The 24,699-nt window shown below is 40.1% G+C and overlaps 1 protein-coding gene across 2 annotated transcripts in view; it reads left to right on the top strand.

Annotated features, from left to right (window-relative positions):
• lpcat3 (lysophosphatidylcholine acyltransferase 3) overlaps positions 1-24,699 on the top strand; it is a 103,625-nt gene that overhangs the window by 42,671 nt on the left and 36,255 nt on the right. For both annotated transcript variants that reach the window (XM_060921618.1, XM_060921619.1), the window contains exons 4-7: positions 4,895-4,988; positions 5,169-5,206; positions 16,987-17,165; positions 19,770-19,878. In XM_060921618.1, the coding sequence (XP_060777601.1) occupies positions 4,895-4,988; positions 5,169-5,206; positions 16,987-17,165; positions 19,770-19,878 (420 nt within the window). The remainder of the gene's footprint in view (positions 1-4,894; positions 4,989-5,168; positions 5,207-16,986; positions 17,166-19,769; positions 19,879-24,699) is intronic.

The raw sequence follows: 24,699 nt of genomic DNA, 5'->3' as shown, positions 1-24,699 counted from the left end.
CACTGGTGTTGATCTTTGTCTGAGTAACTCTGTGTTTTGCATTTGACATTTGCATTTATTTGTTAGACCGTTATCCAAAGCAGCTTACAAATGAAACTGTCCAAGCACAGAGGTAGACCTGGGGTGATTTTACGTGCAATTCAATTATGATTACAGCAAATACTATGTCAAATTCTGTTATGGACAAGTGCTTTTGACCTATTTAGGGACAAATTTGGGTACTTATGAGCAATACTATTTAATGGATCAAATGATGAAAATAAAGAAAAAAAAAAACAAGAATGTTAGTTTTATTTGCAACATTTAGTATAATTTTTCATTATGTATGTTTTCACATGGTCGCAATTATTAATGTAAAATGTAATGTAAAACTGGCCAGCGTACATTAAAGTGTAAGAGCCTATACCGTATGTGAAAACATACACTACCGTTCAAAAGTTTGGGGTCACCCAGACAGTTTTGTATTTTCCATGAAAAGTCACACTTTTATTTCCCACCATAAGTTGTAAAATGAATAGAAAATATAGTCAAGACATTTTTCTGGCCATTTTGAGCATTTAATCGACCCCACAAATGTGATGCTCCAGAAACTCAATCTGCTCAAAGGAAGGTCAGTTTTATAGCTTCTCTAAAGAGCTCAACTGTTTTCAGCTGTGCTAACATGATTGTACAAGGGTTTTCTAATCATCCATTAGCCTTCTGAGGCAATGAGCAAACACATTGTACCATTAGAACACTGGAGTGAGAGTTGCTGGAAATGGGCCTCTATACACCTATGGAGATATTGCACCAAAAACCACACATTTGCAGCTAGAATAGTCATTTACCACATTAGCAATGTATAGAGTGGATTTCTGATTAGTTTAAAGTGATCTTCATTGAAAAGAACAGTGCTTTTCTTTCAAAAATAAGGACATTTCAAAGTGACCCCAAACTTTTGAACGGTAGTGTACATAATTTCTTTCTTCTATTTCTGATGAGCAGATCGGTTGATATGCGTGCGCTGTAGTGCGTGCGCTGTAGTGCATACACATGAAAAATGACAGCGTTTTTTTTTTTTTTTCCCAGAGTTAAAAGTATTTTCCTAAAAACAGTTAATTTTGCTCTGTTTTGAGTTTAGAGAGTAAAATTTGGAGTGGGAGCAAAATTAGAGTAACAGAGTTGGTTGTGGCTCTGAACTGAGTAAAATGGTACAAGAGTTAATTTCAAGACACACTGACTAGAGTCAAATACCAAAATAAAGTCAAATAGCAGATAAATTAAGCTGTTATAAAAATCAGTTTTAGAACTGTGTTGGAATGTGTGTGAGGGGGGAAAAACAAAACAAAACATGACCTTACTCATCGTGACTTGACCTGATGGAATCGAGATGGCAGTAGGAGCGGTTTTCACTCTTCTCATTGAATGGAATGGAAATTATTATTATTTTATTTTTATTTTATTTTTTTTACTCTTCTCATTGAATATTCCTCCCACTGCCAACCCTTTATCCCAAAACAATAGGATACTCACACTTTTTTGATGGCCAGTTAATTGTCCAAATCAATGGAGCAGATTTAAGTTTTTGTGCTTGATCCAATTCCTCTATGGAATCAATTTTGTGCCAAAATGTTCATACAATACTTTTGAAATATCAAACAAAAACGATAAATCAAAATAAAATAGTAAATTTTTTTTAGACTGGCAAACAAATTATTCGTGTAATCGTGCAAAAATCTCAGTCTATTACTCTTCAGAAACCTTTTATTTTTGTTCCGCGTCTTTCTCAGTTTTGTTTGACGTAATTTATTTTGGTTGCGATTCCAGCTTTCTCGTTTGCGCTCCCTGACTTTTTGCTTGCAGTTTTGGCACAAACTTCCCGTGTGGGTGGGCTGTCCAGGAATGCATTCCCATTGGCTAACTTGTGTTTGACTGACAGCTACGCTCAGCCATTCCCTACTCGGATTCTGGCGGACTGTTTGACGAGTGACCGATCCATTGACGGTAAACAAGGATCGAGTGGACTTCAGTGGCGACTATGATACTGAATTAATTCAACAAAGTGTAAGTGCGGGACACGTGTTGTATGTGTTGCAGTGGTACACATTATGCAGGTGTTTCGTGGCAAGTCAAATGTTAGCCTTAGCTCCACTACCCAATATAATAGCTGTCTTGCTAACGTTAAACACGCCTGCATAATGTGCACTACTGCAACACATACAGCACATTTGTCCCACACTTACACTTTGTTGAATTAATTCAGTATCATAGTCGCCACTGAAGTCCACTCGATCCTTGTTTACCGTCAATGGATCGGTCACTCGTCAAACAGTCCGCCAGAATCCGAGTAGGGAATGGCTGAGCGTAGCTGTCAGTCAAACACAAGTTAGCCAATGGGAATGCATTCCTGGACAGCCCACCCACACGGGAAGTTTGTGCCAAAACTGCAAGCAAAAAGTCAGGGAGCGCAAACGAGAAAGCTGGAATCGCAACCAAAATAAATTACGTCAAACAAAACTGAGAAAGACGCGGAACAAAAATAAAAGGTTTCTGAAGAGTAATAGACTGAGATTTTGCACGATTACACGAATAATTTGTTTGCCAGTCTAAAAAAATTGACCTTTTTTTTGGTATTTTGATTTGTCATTTTTGTTTGATATTTCAAAAGTATTGTATGAACATTTTGGCACAAAATTGATTCCATATTCCTAAGACTGAAGAGGATCAATTCAAGTGACCAAAACGGTTCGTCACAATGGGTAAGGTCATGTTTTTTTATTTATTTATTTTTTCACACACATTTCCAACACCGTTCTAAAACTGCTTTTTTTTTTTTTTTTTAAAGCAACGTCTTCATTTATCAGTTTTTTTTTTTTTTTTTTTTTTTTTTTTTTTTTAAAAGTACAATCATGACATACAGACTACATGGATATTATTGTAGCTGAACTTGTGCTGAATACAAAAAAAGTCATATGACTTTGAAAATGCTGCTTAGGTTTGTTGAAATTGACGACAAAATCGGAGCATACCAAAATCATTAGAGTGCCAGAAAATATCCTCAGACGCCAGAAAGTTAAAGTCTACTGACCTTGCAGGTAAATGGACCAATGTTCTTCACTTATATTTACCATCATGTAATTTTTGTTATACTTTATATGATTACCATTATTGGTACCTATGATTACGATTACTGGTACCTACGATTACAATTGCAGCATGTTTCCTGAGTAAAATGATCTCATCTCATTATCTGTAGCCGCTTTATCCTTCTACAGGGTCGCAGGCAAGCTGGAGCCTATCCCAGCTGACTACGGGCGAAAGGCGGGGTACACCCTGGACAAGTCGCCAGGTCATCACAGGGCTGACACATAGACACAGACAACCATTCACACTCACATTCACACCTACGGTCAATTTAGAGTCACCAGTTAACCTAACCTGCATGTCTTTGGACTGTGGGGGAAACTGGAGCACCCGGAGGAAACCCACGCGGACACGGGGAGAACATGCAAACTCCACACGGAAAGGCCCTCGCCAGCCACAGGGCTCGAACCCGGACCTTCTTGCTGTGAGGCGACAGCGCTAACCACTACACCACCGTGCTGGCCCAATTTAAAAATCACCGAAGTAAAATATACCAAGTGTCTGTACTTTTATATTATTCTACTCTTATAGTTTTCGAAACTGAAACCTCCAAACCAAGGCTGACCTACACGCTGTTGCCATGACCCAAACTCTTATTTCCTGGAAATGGCTCGGTGCTAGAGCTCAGTGGAACGAACTTTCCCTCTGTAATCAGCATAAACATGTCTGAAAGCAATTTTTTAGTTTAGTCTGTAGAAAGCGAGGTGGTAATAATAAGTCAACAGATCGGGGAAGTTATTATCAATGGAGTTTAAAAGTGGGTGTGGCCAAAACCCCTTCCTTTGCGTATGTAAACGAACCAAGAAACCATCCACTAACAGCACGGTGTATGCAAATGAGGCAGGTAGTGATCCAATCAGCGTGATGACCCTCAATGTCAGCGGTTCGATTTGAGACCAATGCCCATCTATCCTGAAAGTTTCATGAAGATTGGTCCAGCCATTTTCCCGTAATGTTGCTGATTTAAAAAAAAAAAAAAAAAAAACGAAAATAATACCTTGCCCCGCTTACTCCGTAGTGGGCAAGGTAATAACCTGAAACTAAAGAGGTTTATTTTAATCTGATGGTGCATAGGGTAACCAAATCCAAGCCTTTCTTATTAGAGTCTGGAGTGGAGCCTAAATTTTATATGTAATAGAGAGGCCTAGGTGTCTCATCTCATTATCTCTAGCCGCTTTATCCTTCTACAGGGTCGCAGGCAAGCTGGAGCCTATCCCAGCTGACTACGGGCGAAAGGCGGGGTACACCCTGGACAAGTCGCCAGGTCATCACAGGGCTGACACATAGACACAGACAACCATTCACACTCACATTCACACCTACGGTCAATTTAGAGTCACCAGTTAACCTAACCTGCATGTCTTTGGACTGTGGGGGAAACCGGAGCACCCGGAGGAAACCCACGCGGACACGGGGAGAACATGCAAACTCCGCACAGAAAGGCCCTCGCCGGCCCCGGGGCTCGAACCCGGACCTTCTTGCTGTGAGGCGACAGCGCTAACCACTACACCACCGTGCCGCCCCCTGGCTGGTCTAAACCTGTAAGTCCTTAAGTCCACTTTGATAAGGCGGTAACTTAAAAAAAATACAGACTAAGTGAAGGAATAAACAAGAAAAATTGAATACTTCTTTGACTTGATTTTTTTCAAGGAAAAAAGTGGAGGCTGTTTTTCGGAACCCTGCTGAGGAACACATTTGAAAAGAACTTTTAAGATGTACTTACACGAACAATGCTCAAGTGACTTGTTTTCTTTCTCTCTCTGACTCTCAGACGTACCTCTTGGCTGGTTATTACTACACCGCTACAGAAGAGTATGATATCAAGTGGACCATGCCTCACTGTGTCCTCGCCCTCAAACTCATTGGTACACGCCGTTCTTTGAACTTGCATTTCGTGTTTATTCAGCGTGTCCGTGTTCAACGCTGAATCATTTCTTTGTCATGAGAAACCTTTTAACACTAAGTACTACAAAGCTCCTTTGTCAATTTCTCATTGCTTCCTGTTAACACTCAAATGATTTAATGGTGTCTTTTTCTCATTGTAGGTTTGTCACTTGATTACTATGATGGTGGAAAAGAACCAGTGAGTTGATTTTTGATTTGATTCCGCCATTACGTTGTTCTCCAGACACGGACCTGAACCACTCTGTGAATTTATATATACTGTTCACGGGCTAGATTGCACATAAACAAGCAGTTAGGACCCAACTTTTCATGAACTAGTGTACGAAGGTGTTTGACGTAGGTCTTGAATTTGTGCTTGTTCTCAGCAGAGCCTAATCTAGGGCGCGTAATACGTGATAATACGCGTTTTTTTTATCTGTCTGTCGCACATCCACTTTTTGGGCACGAGAGTGATATCGCGTATCTATTCATTTTGTCGCGCATTTCTAAGTAGAGAGCGTGTAGTCGCGTTTTACTGAATCTTGTGCATATCAATTTGTCAGCACCAGCTAGCAAGCACTGCGGTAAATATAGCGTTGTTTACACACCAATCGGAAAGGACCGAAGTATTCCGAATGGTTTATTTAGCGGGTAAAACAGTTTTGTGAACTAAACTCAACAAAAATAAAAACTTTACACTCGTTTCAAAGTCAATAATTTGAACATTTTGGAAAATAGGTTTGAAATAACGATTATATTCAATTATCTTGTCATTAAAGATGCTATAGCATACAGATCATGTTTGTCATGGAATCGGTTCCACCGGAAATGCGACGACAATGTCCATGATCAAAAACTGTGAGCCACAACTTAATGAAATCATGTCAATATCGGGTGTGTCCTCCATGGGCATTCACAACTGCGATACAACGTCTCCTCATGGATTGGATGATGCGTCTGAACACAGCTTGGGGAATGCGCCGCCATATTTGTACCAACATGGCACCAAGCTCCTGCAAGTTCTGTGGAGGGTTCCAGTGGTGCCAGTTTGACGGAGACGTGTCTGGAGATTATGGATGGTCTGTCGACTGCATCCCATAACCCTCGCAACGTCAGTGATGGATGTTCTCGTATTCAGCATGCCAACGGCACTTTCACGCTGAATGTTTGACAGTCGTGGCATTGCAAATTAACGAATAATTAACCATAAAACCTTGTTTTTCTGAGATGACACTCTACTCTGCTACCGTGAGATCAATTGCACGTGTATCAATAGGTCATGTCACTTGTGTCACGTGGAAACGTGATTTTTAGCGTGCAGTGCTCTCGCACGTGCTACGTAGGCCCGACCAGTAGAATGAATGTGTGACGTGATGCCCTTGACAATGCATTTAACCATAATCACAACAAGAACTCTTTCAAGAAAAGTTTCTAAACACTATTTGAAAAATAATGAGTGTCAAGTTTTTATTTTTGCTGAGTATATTATATCATTGGTCACTGAACCGGAAGACAGTGTATCTCAACCAATCGTGTGAAGTGTTTTAAAAATACCCAAAAGCACATGGCATATCGTTCTGTCTCATCCAAACATAACGATGTCAAAACGCGTGGTCACGCTGAAAGACCTTTGGACGAAAAAAGGAAACAAAATGAAGACACAGAAGTGACCGATACTAATCCAGCCGACGGTACACAACCCGATACAAGTACTACCGGTGAACCAACCAAGAAGAAAACGAAATATAAAACCGAAGTCGACGATGTTACTGCTGACCTGACAGTCCAGACAGATACGAATATTAACCTAGTCATATTTGAAATGCAACGTTATACTACTGGTGGTCAAATTGGTAAAAATAGGCTAGTCATATGATTTTATTGTAAAACAGTAACCTAGACTACGTTCAGACTGCACCCTGAAACGACCCATATCCGATTTTTTTTTTTTTTTGCCCATATGCGACCTGTATCCGATTTGTTATTGACAATCTGAACGACACCGATCCGATTTTTTTCACATGCGACCCAGGCCGCTTAGATATGTGGTCCTAATTCCGATGCATATCCGTTATTTTCACATGCGACTGCAGTCTGACCGGACAGGTCGCATTCATGCGACCTACACGTCATCAACAAGAGACAAACGTCACTATTCTGCGTTGGCTAATCCCGCCTCTTTGGTGGAAAACAACAACATTTGTACAGTTTTCAGAATTTAAATAGACTTTTTTATAGAATTGCTCAAGCTAATGGTGGATTTGGTAGGGACCTGGATGTTAAATCATCCTGTATTACAAGATTATAAGATTGTTCTGGAAATTTCCAGTAATTTGACACCTTCGGTCTCATTAGTCTGCTGCCCACATTAATCAGATTATTGTGCGAGTTCCGCCGCCGCCACAAAAACCACATCGCCAGGTCTCGCCTCATCTCCATGCTTTACTTGCAAACTTGAAGAGTGCGCTTTTTTTCGTTTACGTATTACGTAGATGTGCTTATTACGTGTCAATTTGCGCATGCGGGACACTTTTGGGTCGTTTTCCGTTCATATTGGAGATCGCATACAAGTCTCATATAATTGGTAATGTGAACGGCCTAACAAAAAAATCGGATTTCACAACAAATCGGATATGGGTCGTTTCAGGTTGCAGTCTGAACGTAGTGGTAGTCATATAACAGAAAACTAGTCATATTTGTACGGTTTTGCAGTATATAATTCTTCATATAGCTTTTGATCTAAAATCTTTACATTTTTAAAGTTCAGATCTGATCATAATGTTTGTGCAATGCTATAAACTGTGGATAAGTGTTTGCTGATATGGTTTTCATATCACTGTATTAAAGGATATGTATAGTAGGGTGGCATCAGTTGCCCCCACTTTCATAAAATCTGATGCATTTTTGTTTGGGTGTTCCTTTTCACCAATAAAGACATCCTGTAAAATTTTTTGACCATATTCAAAAGTCTAATGGTGGCACCATGAGGTTCATTTTTTGCCAAAAAACGCTTATTTTATGTTTTCGCGTAAGGTTTGAATCACAATGTTGGACTCCATTTATTGATTTCTTGTGAGCCAGAGATCATGTTAAGAACCTTTGCAAGGGATTGAGAAGCATTAATGTGATTCATAATACATTTGTATTGTTTAAAAGTAGTTGAACAATGATTCAGTGAACAGCTAAAACTCAAACTGGGCTTGATAATATATTTAGAATATGTACTAAAAATGTGTATCTAAGACTATGTTCAGACTGCACCCTGAAACGACCCATATCTGATTTTTTTTTTTTTTTGCCCATATGCGACCTGTATCCGATTTGTTATTGACAATCTGAACGACACAGATCCGATTTTTTCACATGCGACCCAGGCCGCTTGGATATGTGGTCCTAATTCCGATGCATATCCGTTATTTTCACATGCGACTGCAGTCTGACCGGACAGATCGCATTCATGCGACCTACACGTCATCAACAAGAGACAAACGTCACTATTCTGCGTTGGCTAATCCCACCTCTTTGGTGGAAAACAACAACATTTGTACAGTTTTCAGAATTTAAATAGACTTTTATAGAATTGATCAAGCTAATGGTGGATTTGGTAGGGACCTGGATGTTGATCTGTTAGCCTGATTTAAATAAAACAGTTTCTATAACTGATTTATAACTTAAACCATCCTGTATTACAAGATTATAAGATTGTTCTGGAAATTTCCAGTAATTTGACACCGTCGGTCTCATTAGTCTGCTGTTAATCAGATTATTGTGTGAGTTCCGCCGCCGCCACAAAAACCACATCGCCAGGTCTCGCCTCATCTCCATAGCAAACTGCACTGGTGTTTCTGCACCTTGAGCCAGCGCTGAGAGAAGTTGCAGAATTCAGCTGGCTATAAACAATCTAAATAAATATTTATAAAAATGTAGAAAAAGTTTATTAATATGACAAAATAAATATGTGCAAATTATTAAGCCTGAATTAAGAGTTTGGTAATACAGCGGCCGTATCCCAAATGACTGCCTACTGAAGCTCGAGTGCACTATATAGAGTTTAAAAATCCATTACTTCCTAGTAACATGTAGTGCACTTATACAGAAATTAGAGAGACATTTAGGAGTCAACCCTCGTTACCAGGCTACACGTTTTCATATCAGTTCAGAAACAAACACACACACGAGACCTCACACTTTAACACTAACCAGATAATTAAACAAACAACAAAAATCATTAAACATGAAGAGTGCGCTTTTTTTTGTTTACGTATTACGTAGATGTGCTTATTACGTGTCAATTTGCGCATGCGGGACACTTTTGGGTCGTTTTCCGTTCATATTGGAGATCGCATACAAGTCTCATATAATTGGTAATGTGAACGGCCTAACAAAAAAATCGGATTTCACAACAAATCGGATATGGGTCGTTTCAGGTTGCAGTCTGAACGTAGTGTAAGATATTTGGTATACTCTATAAGGTGCCATAATGTTTCATGAAAAGTGATGGAAATTTTGTCATAAACGTCATAAAATAGCAGCTTTTTCCATAACTTTGAGCTCCTGGTGCCACCATTAAACTTTAGAATTTTGTCAAAATATTTCACCCAGTGTGTTTTCTTACCAAAAGGAACATAAAAACAAAAATGCATCATGATCGGAGGAACTTTTCATTTTTAGGGGGCAACTGATGCACCCTAATGTATAGTGCCATAATTATGATATTATATAGATTAACATCTGATATGAATGTTTGTTACATGTATTTAGTTTTATTAATAAAACTGTTCTGTTTATAGATGTACTCTTGAAAATATCTACCAATGTATTACTTATTTTTCAGTCCCCACTAACTGGAGCAAACGAGGGATATTTTTACCCATGTTAATATTTTCTGTCCCCTGTTTCTACAACTAGTGAGGGATCTGTCCCCTATTTTCAAATTCCTAGATTAGGCTCTGTCTCAGGTTATGTAAAGTGACTGAAGCCTGGCCTGGCCTGGGCTTCTTATTATATCCAGGATGTGGTTAGATAAGCACTATTTCAAGGTTTAGTGAAAGACTAATCAGGTTACTGACCACACACTGCAAAAAAAGAACTCTTAGTAAGTGAAAATATCTTTTAATATAGTCAGCATGATCGAGTATTTCACCCCTTCAATGCTCTTAGACGAGTCACGTACGTCATGAAATCTTTTACCGCTGCGCCTTATGACGGAAGACTGTTTTGGGCATTGACTGTAATTCATGTGTGCCACTGTGAAGTAAAAGTAATGCGCCATGTAAGGTACATAAAAGGAGGGGTTTATGACAAGTAGCGTACGTCATAAGGCACAGCGGTAAAAGATTTCATGACGCACGTGACTCGTCCAAGGGCATTGAAGGGGTTAAGTTGTTCCACGAAATCCAGTCGTACATGAGCTGATACCCGATGAGGCATGTAGCACCGAGTTGTCTATTAGCCACGTACAATGAGATTGAGTGGAATAATCCCCCCCCCGTCCACATTCAGTGGATTTTGAGAAACGGACCCTGTGTCCAAAATTCACTCCCTACTCACTATATAGGGCACTATATAGTGAGGACGCCATTTTTGTAGTGCTGTCCGAAACTTTATTGAGGATTATTTACACTCTATTGAGGTATTTCACCTGACGTCACAGGGTCACGTGACGCCCCGGTGTCCGCCATTTTGAACGTCAAGCTAGCTAATGTCAACAACAGTAGCTGGTATGTTACTGTAGCAATGTTTACGTTCAGTCATTTGGATGACTGTTCAAACCTTTCAGTCTCAAGTTTTTCCTTTACTGGATTTACTAGTTTACTGAGCTAGTGCGCTAGCTCCCAGCTTGCCCGAGCGCGCTAGCTCAGTAAACTAGTAAATCCAGTAAAGGAAAAACTTGAGACTGAAAGGTTTGAACAGTCATCCAAATGACTGAACGTAAATATTGCTACAGTAACATACCAGCTATGATGTTGTTGACATTAGCTAGTGCTAACAGCTAGTTGCTAATACACTGCTACAACTACACCGACCCTAATAATACAGTTCTTGGTCATTGCCTGGTAACAGCAAATTTATAACGGGCCATGTCTCAACAGACTAAGAAGTTATTTCAATGACATTTAATAACATTTTGTTTATCCTGACGACCGAAAGTAAATGAAAATGTGAACAAACCTTAGCTGTAATAAGATGGCGACCACCGGCTCCAGGGACGACCCGCTGATGTAGGCATGTTACCCAGCCTGACACAAAATATTTGTAGGCATCCAAACTCGTATACGCTTTCAGATCAATACCTGTGTATGGCGATGGGTTTTTAACGACATAGGTATACAGATCATGTGGGCCGAAGTCAGGTAAAGACGAGGGCTTCGTGTACTTCCGTACGTCAGTGAACAATCCTGGTGGAAGCAGGTAAACATCATTCTCTAAGCCTGCTAACCTCAATTTTTGCAAATACCTCTCCCTCTGCTCGCCCTGTAAATGCCCTACGTCGCTGGATAGTGAAGGTGTTTTCTGCATCTCGCTCCTTTTTCTTTTATGTTTTTCGTTTGTCGCCTTCCTCGCATTCAAACCGATTCGAGCCGTGCCGTCCAAAATGGCAGCCTCACATGACTTGGTCACGTGAGTGAAATACCTCAATAGGGAGGGAAAGTGAAACACAGCAATCCTAGTGGTAGCGTTCCTAAGCCGAGAGCCATATTATTGAAAATCCCATAGACCCGATTTTTTAAAAAAATCCCACGAAGTTATGACGTGGAACTTGTACACCCCCCAAAAATATGTCGTATATGTTGGGATTATCTACTAACTGTGAAAGTATCAGGTGAAATTTCGCTGTCTTTTAAAAGATCGAAATTGTGCCTAACCTGTCAAACGGACTACAACCAAACTGTCTGGTCAGAGTCTCTCATATTACGTCAGCGGTAGGCTTAGCTATCCCCAGGCTTAGCTATGCAAATTTTTTACTTTCCCAAAGGATCCCGAACAACGTCGGATTTGGATTGAAATAATCAGGTGAGTTGCATGTACACAGATTTGGAAAGGCACTAGACTTGCGGTGACGTCACATACGCAACGTCGGGTCTGTGTAGTCTTTGATCGGCTTATTAAAGGACCCATGGCGTGGTGATTTGTTGATGCTTTAAACGGGCTCGTGGAGGTTTCCGGATGTTATATCCGCAGCCTTTGTCGAAATGAACCCTCGGCACGTAGATATAGCCTCCTGGGAGAAAGCCCCATTTCAGCCCTTTTCCCAGTGCGTCGTTTTGTTAATGAGAAGCATGGAGGCGGGGAAGGGTATAGGGTGGGGGCGGGCCATAGGGGGAGGGGCTTGACCAAGCTGCACACGCACACATACTCACTGCTATCAGCGCCTGTAGCCACGCTGCTAAGACAAAACCCCGTTCTCCCTCGGACTCCTTTCGTAAACTCAACATGACACAGAGAGTGAGAGTGTTCGGAGTGGTAGTTTACGAACGTATAATACCCTAGGCTTGAATACGCACTCCATAACCAAAGAGGATAGAAGCAGCAACTACATCAACATATCGCTTATCCAACAGAAGACATGCATTGCGGAGCAATAGTCAAACATAAGCTCATAAGTTACAGTCAATTTCCAGACTAAACTCAGTTTAACAGAGCATGCTGCATGCTTTTTGGTTTTGTAGCGCAGATTACCTGGCTAACTGCAGGAAGCGGTTAGCTGCACAGCTAATGTAGCCATTGCAAGGCTAACGCACCGATTTTAAAACACGGCAAAACGACTTAACAGTTATACACTTACTTGTTCGGTGTTTGAGGCTGATGCGGCAGGGATGCTTGGTACGGACCCAGGCTTCAGTGACAGTTGATGTGCAAAACCTGCCCTGTACTGTCCCAAGTTGTGGAAACATTCCTCAGGAAAATGCTTCCGACAAACATACACTGTCTTAGGTAGACTCGACGGCGTATTATTGGAGTAAATAAAATTAAGCCACTGCGCCTTCAGGGGCTCTCCCGTCGGCAGTAAAAACGGACTCCTTTCTGTGCTGTCACATCCATGTACAGCGCAATTTCCATGTTTCGCTCGCTTAGGTGGTGCCATGTTGTTGTGTCCTCTATGGTCTCCTCACTACAAAATTGAAGTGACGTATCTATGGTGGCAACTTTTGAGCTGGGCGGGCAATCCATACAGTGGGTGGGAATCCAGAGGGGGGGCGTGGGGATCATCTCCCTTGCTGATGTAGTAAAGGGAAGAGCCTATCAACACGCCATTTTGACGCGCCATTCTCAAATGTTGACAAATGTTGGGCATAGTTTGGTTTACACATTATGACATTTCTAGCCACTGGGGTGACTTAAGAAGGTCAGAGGAACTCATTTTAACGTTAAAAAACCTCAAAGTGAAAATTTCATGCCATGGGACCTTTAAAAAAACATTCAAATCGGTGCAAAAAATCAAGTATGACCACCAGGATCAATAGAGCTGCCCGACATGCACAACATATGGAAGCCATTGTCTTAACTTTGAAGTGTAACCCGAAATTAAACTTTTTGAAAAGATATTCCCATTCATTTTGCCATAGAGGTTGGAACGCATCCAGCAGGGGGCGATGAGATTACTTTCCCTCCCTATATAGTGCGCTCAAAGTATCCCACAATGCATCACGAAAAGTAGTGTACAACCGATGGTCACTAACCAAAGCAATATATCCCATCATGCATTGCGGTCGCACTGAAAGAAATCAAATTAAAAGTCTCAAATTTGATGTAATAAAAGGCAGCAGCAAAGAAGAAAGGATTCAGCCTTGATTTTAAAAGAGCTGAACGATGCAGCAGACACAAAGTACTTTTGTGTTGGTTAATGTGGGGAAATACGCCCAGTATAATATGTGTTTATGACAAAACGCATGAATGTATTTATTATTTTGAAAACCCACCAGCCGACTGATCTAGCATGTTTTAAATGTTTTCATGAGGACGCCATTTTGTAGCGCTGTCCGAAACCTTAGTGAGGATTATTTACACCCTATATAGCGCACTCAAAGTATCCCACAATGCATCACGAAAAGTAGTGTACAACCGATGGTCACTAACCAAACAATATATCCTATCGTGCATTGCGGTCGCGCTGAAAGAAATCAAATTAAAAGTCTCAAATTTGATTGAATAAAAGGCAGCGGCAAAGAAGAAAGGATTCAGCCTTGATTTAAAAGAACTGAAAGATGCAGGCACTTTGTGTTGATTAATGTGGGAAACGCGCTCAGTATAATATGGATCTATCACAAAAATACATGCATGTATTTAGTATTTTGAAAACCCACCAGCCGACTGATCTGGCACGTTTTAATTGTGCGACAATGACGTAAATACCAGCGCGACGGAGTAGTGTCCGAAAGCGTTTTTTTTTTTTCATTTTACCAACGAGCTCACTATATAGTCCTCTATATAGCAATTCCCCATGTAGGGAGTAGTGAACGAGTGAGCGATTTTTCAGACGGGGTGAGCATTTTTTTTTTTTTTTTTGCAAATTTGATAAAGAACTTTTGATACAAAACGTCTGACAAAATCATTTCCGCGTAGAATGTAAGCAAACCGATGAAATGACAGTAGCAGTTTGTGAAAAATGCTATAATAATGATAATTCTTGAAAAATGAAAAAGATACGTCCTTACCATCAAATACTTTTGGTCCATATTTTGTTGCTTTTTTTGGGGGGGGTTTGTTTTCAAGTTTTTATTTCGTCCTCGGTTGGTTCAGCAACACACTCTGCCTTTTTGTTTTTCTCTACTCGCGGTATACGAGCTGATATCCTAGTAGTAGAGTAGCCAATCAGAGCGCACGATTGCTCATGTCCAGTGAATGTGGACAGAATAATTCTTATTATAAGGTTACAATAAACCAAATATTAGACTATTTAATCTTTCCTTTTTTTTTTTTAGTTATTTTACTAATTTCAAGCTTGAAATAGTCTTGATCTATTGGCAGATAATTTTGCTAAGGTTTAGCATAAATTGAGAAAGCAGCCAGTAGAATACCAAAAAAGCTTGAAACTAGTAAAATATTCAGGAATAGGTTTAATAATCTTACATTTGGGTTATTGTAATCTTCTAATAAGAAATTCTAGATTAATCTGACTGTATTCAAGATATTTTCACTTGCTAAGATGTTACTGATCATGTTTTTGCCTTTAGAGCTGTGGTTAGGCCATTCTTAAAAAAAAAAATCCGTTTCCTGTCCACCGGGTGAGCAAAAAAATTTTCAGTCGGGAGGGAGGGATTTTTGTTTTTGTTTTTTTAAATATATGGATGGATAAGAAATCGCAATGCTGTGTTTGCTTTTTCTTTCAGTACTTTTTTTATTACAAAAGCAGACACATTTAATAAAATATGACAGTTAAATCAACTGAAACTTGTACAAAAACTTTAAGTTAGCATTTTAAATGCTGACTGCAACATTTGCAAAACTTTTACAAAGGTACTTAAAATGTCCGACACACGGACTTTTTGTAGTTCTAAATCGAGCGTTAGGCCTAGTTCGGATGAAATTACACTATTAAAATGATCACTGAATGATTTGTTTTTCTGAATCTTTACTATTTTGTTGTCGCTAGAATACCATTTTGCGATTTCACACTTAAGCAAATGTTTGAAAACTCCGGATCTCCTTCCTTCATGGTGGCTGCCATTTTTTTTTTTTTGTGCTGCACGGCGCATGCGCAGAGCTGATTCAATTCTATATTCTGCGCGGAATGCAGGGCTTTCCACAAGCCCCGGCTGCCGGCCGTACAGCCGACTCCACAATTAAGTCCAGCCGGCTACTTTAATGACTTATTTTTGTAGCCCACAGGCTCTAAATATTAATTTTCGATTTTAATAAAATTAAATGTTTATCTAACGGACTGACAATAATGTCAAACTGAACCGCACTCATTTAAGTTGTGATTCGCGCTGTTTGTACCGATAATAACCACAAATTCCCCGCCGACTTCGTTGATCAAGGGAGAGTAACTCATCCGCGGCCCCGACATGCGGTGTGTGCGTGCGCGCGCACTCGGCGGAGGCAGTAGTGTGTCGGAGGGAACAGAAGCAGAGATAACACTTATTTTGTCTCCGGTAAACCAGTCTTCTCTCGTTCAGTTACGTGCTGGCATCAAAAGACACCGTTGGTTGTAAATGAAACCAAACTGAGTGGTTGGAGTGTATTTTCATACACAAATGGAGAAATGTTGGCTGAGTGTGTAATTGTGTAGCCGCCACTGCAGACCGTTGTCGTTGTTAATTCATAGCATGCTCAGCTGCGTGAATGTGTCATGCACCGAAAATAAGAGATTTACAAGCCAGGAACGCCTCATGATGCAATACGCAAGAAAAGAAAGAAGATTTACTGCCATTTTACTTTGTATTTGAGTAAAGTGAATAAATAAATGGTCTGTGGAAAATACATTTAATCCTGGGAACTGCGTGCACAGGAGTTTTTGTGTTTACTCCCCCCCCCCCGGCTGGCTACTTATTTGTCATGGCTGGCTAGTATGAGCCTTAGTGGAAAGCCCTGGGAATGCGTAAATGTCAAGTTCGATTTTAGATTTACGAACCCGAAAAAAATGTCGAAAAACCGGCGTTAAAAAAAAAAATTTTCAACCGCACAAACGTCACTCACCCGGCCGGTGGACCGGAAACAGAACGTTTTTTAATAATGGCCTTACGTATTTGTTGTGGCAGTAAATTGTAATTCAAATGCAAGACTAAAGTCCTTCAAACTATTTTAAGATAATTTGAAAAAGGGGGGGAGATTTCACCAGAGTCCCGTTTTATATTCAGTCTTTTTGGTCCGTATGCACATCTGAGAGAAGCACTTAAGTGAAATATTATGCTTATAATTGTCATCATAAGTCACATGGTTTTGTTTGCTGTTCAATAAATACCAGATTTAGTGTTTTAAGTTATGAAATTCAGAGCTTGTCTTTTTATGTCTCCTCTTCCCTTCTCTGTGCATTAGTCTCAGTTGAATGCAGAGCAGAAGAACGCTGCTCTTCAAACCACTCCGTCTCTCTTGGAGGTGTGCGGTTTCTCATACTTCTACGGTGGCTTCTTGGTCGGACCTCAGTTCACTCTGCGCAACTACATGCATCTGGTTTCCAGAGAAATGACCGACTGTCCCGGCCAGGTGCCCAACAGGTGAGCTCACTCCTGTCCGTCCTTAGTTCCATTTATTATAGTGACTTAAAGGAGAACTGAAGGCAATATTTTATTTTATTTTTTTTAATTATCAAAATTCTATTTCTGTCATTTTATTAAATATAGGAATGCATTTTTGATCGCTAGTTTGTCGCTGCTATAACGAATTATGAGTCTTTAAAATATGCTCTGTAATATCAGTCCGTATGTCAAAGCCACAGCCGTAAACGAGATTTGTTGAGACCTGTGCGAGACATCGTAGGACGGAAGTAAAACGTACAGCGGAAATCAAAGTCACCAACAACCGCCAACATTCCGTGTCTGAAATCGCTCACTCCTTCACTACTCCCTATATAAGGAATTGCTGTATAGAGGACTGTATAGTGAGCTCATAGGTAAAATGAAATGCGCTCTGATTGGCTACTCTACTACTAGGATATCAGCTCGTATACCGTGAGTAGAGAAAAACAAAAAGGCGGCGCGTGTTGCTGAACCAACCGAGGACGAAATAAAAACTCTACTAGGAAACAAAACACCAAAAAAAAATACAAAACAAAAGCAACAAAATATGGACCAAAAGTATTTGATGGTAAGGACGTATCTTTTTTTCATTTTTCAAGAATTATCATTATCATGGCATTTTTCACAAACTGCGACTGTCATTTCATCGGTTTGCTTACATTCTACACGGAAATGATTTTGTCGGATGTTTTTGTATAAAAAGTTTTTCTTTATCGAATTTGCAAAAAAAAAAAAAAAGCTCACCCTGTGTCTGAAATTGCTCACTCGTTCCCTACATGGGGAATTACTATATAGAGGACTATATAGTGAGCTCATTGGTAAAATGAAAAAACGCTTTCGGACACTACTCCGTCGCGCTGGTATTTACGTCATTATTGTTGCACAATTAAAACGTGCCAGATCAGTCGGCTGGTGGGTTTTCAAAATACTAAATACATGCATGTATTGTGATAGATCCATATTATACTGAGCGCATTTCCCACATTAATCAACACAAAGTAGCTGCATCTTTCAGTTCTTTTAAATCAAGGCTGAATACTTTCTTCTTTGCTGCTGCCTTTTATTCAATCAAATTTGAGACTTTTAATTCGATTTCTTTCAGCGCGACCGCAATGCACGATAGGATATATTGCTTTGGTTAGTGACCATCGTTGCAAACTACTTTTCGTGATGCATTGTGGGATACTTTGAGTGCACTGTATCCTCCTGAGAACCAACCCATAGGCTTGTGTCCTCTGTAGTTGACATTTGTTTTACGTGCACAGCCTCTTACTCTTTCAAGCTATTCACTTGAATCCTGGTGTCTTGTAAAGAGTACATCCTGGGCTTTCCAATGATATATCATGTGACTAGGAGGGTTGCTGGGAAATTCCTAGTAAGGAAATCACAACAAAAGAGAAATTGAGAGACACTTTTTTTTTTTCTTGGTTCTCAGGAGGATATAGGGTGTAATAATGTTCACTAAGGTTTCGGACAGCACTACAAAATGGCGTCCTCATTATATAGTGAGTAGGGAGCGATTTCAGACACGGGGTAGTCAAAAGGCGTGCGCGCGCTTTCGAATGCTGATGTATTCAAGCCAGAAGTTTTGTTTGTTTTGATAGCAATCAGGAAAGTTTGAAAAAAGTAGGCAGTAATCGTCATTTAAACTCGTTTTTGTGCAAGATTTTGTTTGGAAAACAGTTTTCAAAATGGTGGCACTGACACCTGGCTGACACTTCACGTTTCGAAGTCTCACACAAGTCTCGTGGAGATCGTGCGGATAAGCGACGCCTGCCATGGACCAAACAAACAATTAATCTCATCTCATTATCTGTAGCCGCTTTATCCTGTTCTACAGGGTCGCAGGCAAGCTGGAGCCTATCCCAGCTGACTACGGGCGAAAGGCGGGGAACTAAATTCAACACAGCTAAAAACCGAATAGGCCGATAAGGCCACACCAATTTAATTAGTTGGTTCTCGGAATCGCCGCTTGGAAAAAAATGCAAAATGAAAAAAAAAATTTAAATCGAATTCAAACTCCCGCCAACAGAAAAGGTCACGTGACGCCGAAAACCAATCAAATCGCCCCTTTCACTTTCGATAAAGACTTGTGGAAGAAACATGCCTGTGGAGGGGAATCCTGCAAAGCCTGTGTTTGTGATTGTTAGGATATTCAGCGAACAGAAGCGTAAAATCTTTGACAGGTGTGTTGAAATTCTGTTTACTGGTTTGCCTGTATTGTTTGGTCTATTTCCACCGCTAATTTTACAGTACCATCAGAGCATTTTTTAAATTTTATTTTTATTTCGCCCGCTCGCTTCATACTTTTCCTGAAAAAATCCGAGAACCAACTTATTAAATTGGTGTGGCCTAAGTATAATATTTAATTGTAATTAGTTGCCAATACGAGTCACAATATAAGGTTACTAAAACCGAAAATATAATTGAATAACACGTTAATTAAGAAATAAAGCCAGTTTAAACATGACTTCAGTTCTCCTTTAACATGCAGTTATCAGTAATGAAGGTGCTCAAGAAACATCCATGTTCTGTACTTGGAGTGAACTGCAGTGCTGAAAGATTGCTCTCTCTCTCTTCTAGTATTATCCCTGCCTTAAAACGCTTTTGTTTGGGTTCCTTATTCCTACTTATCTTCACAATATTTGGGCCATATTACCCTGACAACTATTTCCTGACAGATGAATTTGAGGTCAGTAAATGGTCATTATTTGCAATTGTATGGAATCAATTTTGTGCCAAAATGTTCATACAATACTTTTGAAATATCAAACAAAAACGACAAATCAAAAAACAAAGTCAATTTTTTTTAGACTGACAAATTATTCGTGTAATCGTGCAAAAATCTGTCTATTACTCTTCAGAAGCCTTTTATTTTTGTTCCGCGTCTTTCTCAGTTTTGTTTGACGTAATTTATTTTGGTTGCGATTCCAGCTTTCTCGTTTGCGCTCCCTGACTTTTTGCTTGCAGTTTTGGCACAAACTTCACGTGTGGGTGGGCTGCCCAGGAACGCATTCCCATTGGCTAACTTGTGTTTGACTGACAGCTACGCTCAGCCATTCCCTACTCGGATTCTGGCGGACTGTTTGACGAGTGACCGATCCATTGACGGTAAACAAGGATCGAGTGGACTTCAGTGGCGACTATGATACTGAATTAATTCAACAAAGTGTAAGTGCGGGACACATGTGTTGTATGTGTTGCAGTAGTGCACATTATGCAGGTGTTTCGTGGCAAGTCAAATGTTAGACTCAGCTCCACTACCCAATATAATAGCTGTCTTGCTAACGTTAAACACACCTGCATAATGTGCACTACTGCAACACATACAGCACATGTGTCCCGCACTTACACTTTGTTGAATTAATTCAGTATCATAGTCGCCACTGAAGTCCACTCGATCCTTGTTTACCGTCAATGGATCGGTCACTCGTCAAACAGTCCGCCAGAATCCGAGTAGGGAATGGCTGAGCGTAGCTGTCAGTCAAACACAAGTTAGCCAATGGGAATGCGTTCCTGGACAGCCCACCCACACGTGAAGTTTGTGCCAAAACTGCAAGCAAAAAGTCAGGGAGCGCAAACGAGAAAGCTGGAATCGCAACCAAAATAAATTACGTCAAACAAAACTGAGAAAGACGCGGAACAAAAATAAAAGGTTTCTAAAGAGTAATAGACTGATGTTTTGCACGATTACACGAATAATTTGCCAGTCTAAAAAAATTGACTTTTTTTTTTTTTTTTTTTGGTATTTTGATTTGTCATTTTTGTTTGATATTTCAAAAGTATTGTATGAACATTTTGGCACAAAATTGATTCCATACAATTGTACCTACTATTATTTGTCACAGATCCTTGTACTCCTATAGGGCGTGTCACCACAAAATGAGTCCAGTGCAGCAAAAGTTCATATGGAACAACACTCCATCAAAAATAACCCACAGGTCATTTTTGTAATTTTGCCACAAAGACATTCCTGAATCTATAATGGATCATCACCAAAATATTATACTGTAAAACATCCTACAAATAATTGTTATTCAACAAAATCAAGCCGTACATGAGCTGATGGCCGACGAGGCGCGTAGCACCGAGTCGGCTATAAGCCATGTATGACGAGATTGAATGGAATAACTGTGCTGTTCTATCCACATTCACTGGATTTTGGGAAACGGAGCATTTTTATTTTTTGCAAATTCGATAAATAAAAACTTTTTACAAAACATCCAACAAAATAATTTCCACTTAGAATGTAAACAAACCGGCGAAATGACAGTAGCAAGTTGTGAAAAATGCAATAATTAAAAAAAATACTTTTATTCCATATTTTGTTGCCATTTTGTTTTCTAGTAGATTTTTTTTTTTCGTCCTCGGTTGGTTCAGCAACATGCTCCGCCGTTTTGTTTTTCTCTACTCACGGTATATGAGCTAATAGCCTTAGTAGTAGACTAGCCAATTGGAGCACGCGATTCCTCATATCCAGTGAATGTGGATTAGAATAAGACTAAATATGACAACTATCTTGTTACTATGCATTAATTTCAATTTACACATTAAAGTTTACAGCTAATTTTCTCCGAACTTGATTTCCAGTTAAAATGATGATACCCTAAACTTTTTTTTTTTTTCCTAACTTTTCTCAATTGGCTGCACCGAATTTAACAAATGACCTCCTTATTTTAAAGATGATTAACTGTAGATTTAGATTATCCAGTAAAACAACTTTAATTTTTTTTGACCAACTGGACTAATTTTGTGGCAACATGCCCCATATAGCAAAGATGGATGAAAATTATATTTGCACTGTTGTACAAAACCAATTCCATGTCGGGATGCTGTGTAAAACGTAAATAAAAACCAATGTAATGATTTGCAAATCCTTTTTGACCTATATTCAATTTAATACAATACAGAGACAAGATATTTATGTGCAACTGATGAGCTATTGTTTTTTCGTAAATATACACTCCATTTAAAAACCAACGTTGAATGAACTCCGATCCATCAGGTGGTGCTGACTTAAAAACCAACGTTGAATGAACTCCGATCCATCAGGTGGTGCTGACTTAAAAACCAATGTGATTGTCATTCATCTCATTATCTCTAGCCGCTTTATCCTTCTACAGGGTCGCAGGCAAGCTGGAGCCTATCCCAGCTGACTACGGGCGAAAGGCGGGGTACACCCTGGACAAGTCGCCAGGTCATCACAGGGCTGACACATAGACACAGACAACCATTCACACTCACATTCACACCTACGGTCAATTTAGAGTCACCAGTTAACCTAACCTGCATGTCTTTGGACTGTGGGGGAAACCGGAGCACCCGGAGGAAACCCACGCGGACACGGGGAGAACATGCAAACTCCACACAGAAAGGCCCTCGCCGGCCCTGGGGCTCGAACCCAGGACCTTCTTGCTGTGAGGCGACAGCGCTAACCACTACACCACCGTGCCGCCCAATGTGATTGTATGAAGGATATTGGTAAACGGGCTCAGGAAAACTTCAGAAAACTGTTTTGGGTAAACGCAATTCGTTACTGCATGTACAAACTCCGTTTCCAGAAAAGTTGGGATATTTTCCAAAATGCAATAAAACAAAAATCTGCGATTTGTTAATTCACGTGAACCTTTATTTAACTGACAGAAGTACAAAGAAAAGCTTTTCAGTAGTTTTACTAACCAACTTAATTGTGTTTTGTAAATATAAACAAAGTTGGAATTTGATGCCTGCAACATGTTTTTAAAAAAAGTTGGCACAGAGGCATTATTACCATTGTATTAAATCACATTTTCTTTTAATAACGCTTTTTAATCGTATGGAATCTGAGGACACTAATTGTCGCGGTTGGAATTTTTGTCCATTCTTGCTTGATACAAGACTGCAGCTGCTCAACAGTCTGTAGTTGCTGTTGTCTGATTCTCCTCTTTATGATGCGTCATACATTCTCAATAGGAGACAGATCTGGACTGGGAGCAGGCCAGTCAAGCGCATGCGCTCTGTTTATGAAGCGACTCTGTTGTAGCCCGTGCAGAATGAGGCCTGGCATTGTCCTGCTGAAATAAGCATGGACTTCCCGGGAAAAGACATTGCCTTGATAGCAACATATGTCTCTCTCTAAAATCCCAATATACACATCCGTGTGAGTGGTACCTTCACACACGTGTAACTCACCCGTGACATGGGCACTGATGCCATCACAGATGCTGGCTTTTGCACCTTTCTCCGAGAACAAACTGGATGGTCGTGTTCACCTTTGGCATGGAGAACTCAACGTCTGGTTTTCCCGAAAACGAGCTGAAATGTGGACTCCTCTGACCACCGTGCACGTTTCCACTATCTTTCGGTCCATCTGAGATGAGTTCAGGCCCAGAGAAACCGGTGGCATTTCTGCATAGAACTGATCAATGTCTTCTTCCTTGCATAATACAGTTTCGGATTGCATTTCTGGATGTAGTGGCGGACTCTGTTGAGCGACAACAGTTTTTTCCGAACTACTCTCAAATCCATGTTGCTATATTTGTCACATTAGCACGACGGTTTCTCAGGCAGTGCCGCTTGAGGGCTCGAAGGTCACGCACGTTCAACAGTGTTTTCCGACCTTGCCCTTTACGCTCAGAGTTCTCTGAATCTTTTCACAATATTACGTACTGCAGATTTTGAAATGCGTAAATTCTCTGCAGTCTTGCATGTTCTTTTTGAATTGACTAACAATTCTATCTTGAATTTTGGCACAAAGGAAAGACCCATGACCCAGATTTGTTTGCAAAGCCTGAGCCTTTGGTGCTGCTCCTTTTTATACCCAATCATGTTACCAATTAACCTGCTTATTGTGGCATCTTCCAAAATGATGTTACTTGAATATCCTATAAACTTTTCAGTCTTATTTTGCCTCTGTCCCAACTATTTTTGAGTGTTGCAAGCATCAAATTCTAACTTCATCGACCTTTACAAAGTACAGTCAAGTTGGTCAGTAAAACTATTAAAAATCTTTTCTTCGTACTTTTTCAGTTAAATAAAGGTTCATGTAAATACACCAACTTTTTCTGGAAATGGGGTTAGTACAAATGCAAAGCAAAAGCCAGATAACGTTTAGAAACGCCACCAACTTATCTGGGCCTGAGCTCATCTGAGATGGACTGAAGCGAAGTGGAAAAAACTTGCTGTGGTCTAATGAGTCCACATTTCAAATTATTTTTGGAAATCATGGACATTTGTGTCCTCTGGACTAAAGAGAAAACGTTCCACCCAGATTGTTTGCCATCATCTGTGATGGTATGGGGGTGTTAGTGCAAATGGCACGGATAACTTGATCATCTGCGAAAGCTCCATTAATGCTGAAAGGTACGTACAGGTTTTAGAACGTGTGCTGCCATCCAGATGATGTCTTTTTCAGAGACGTCCCTGTTTATTCCAGCAACACAATGCTAAGGCATGTTCTGTATGTGTTACAACAGCATGGAATTGTCATAAGAGTGTGGGCGCTAAACTGGCTCGCCGGCCCTCCATTGAAAAC

The sequence above is a fragment of the Neoarius graeffei genome, chromosome 5, assembly GCF_027579695.1.
Source record: "Neoarius graeffei isolate fNeoGra1 chromosome 5, fNeoGra1.pri, whole genome shotgun sequence".
Classification (NCBI taxonomy): Eukaryota; Metazoa; Chordata; class Actinopteri; order Siluriformes; family Ariidae; genus Neoarius; species Neoarius graeffei.
Note: the sequence above shows the minus strand (reverse complement) of the source record. Positions and strands in the feature narration are given on the sequence as shown.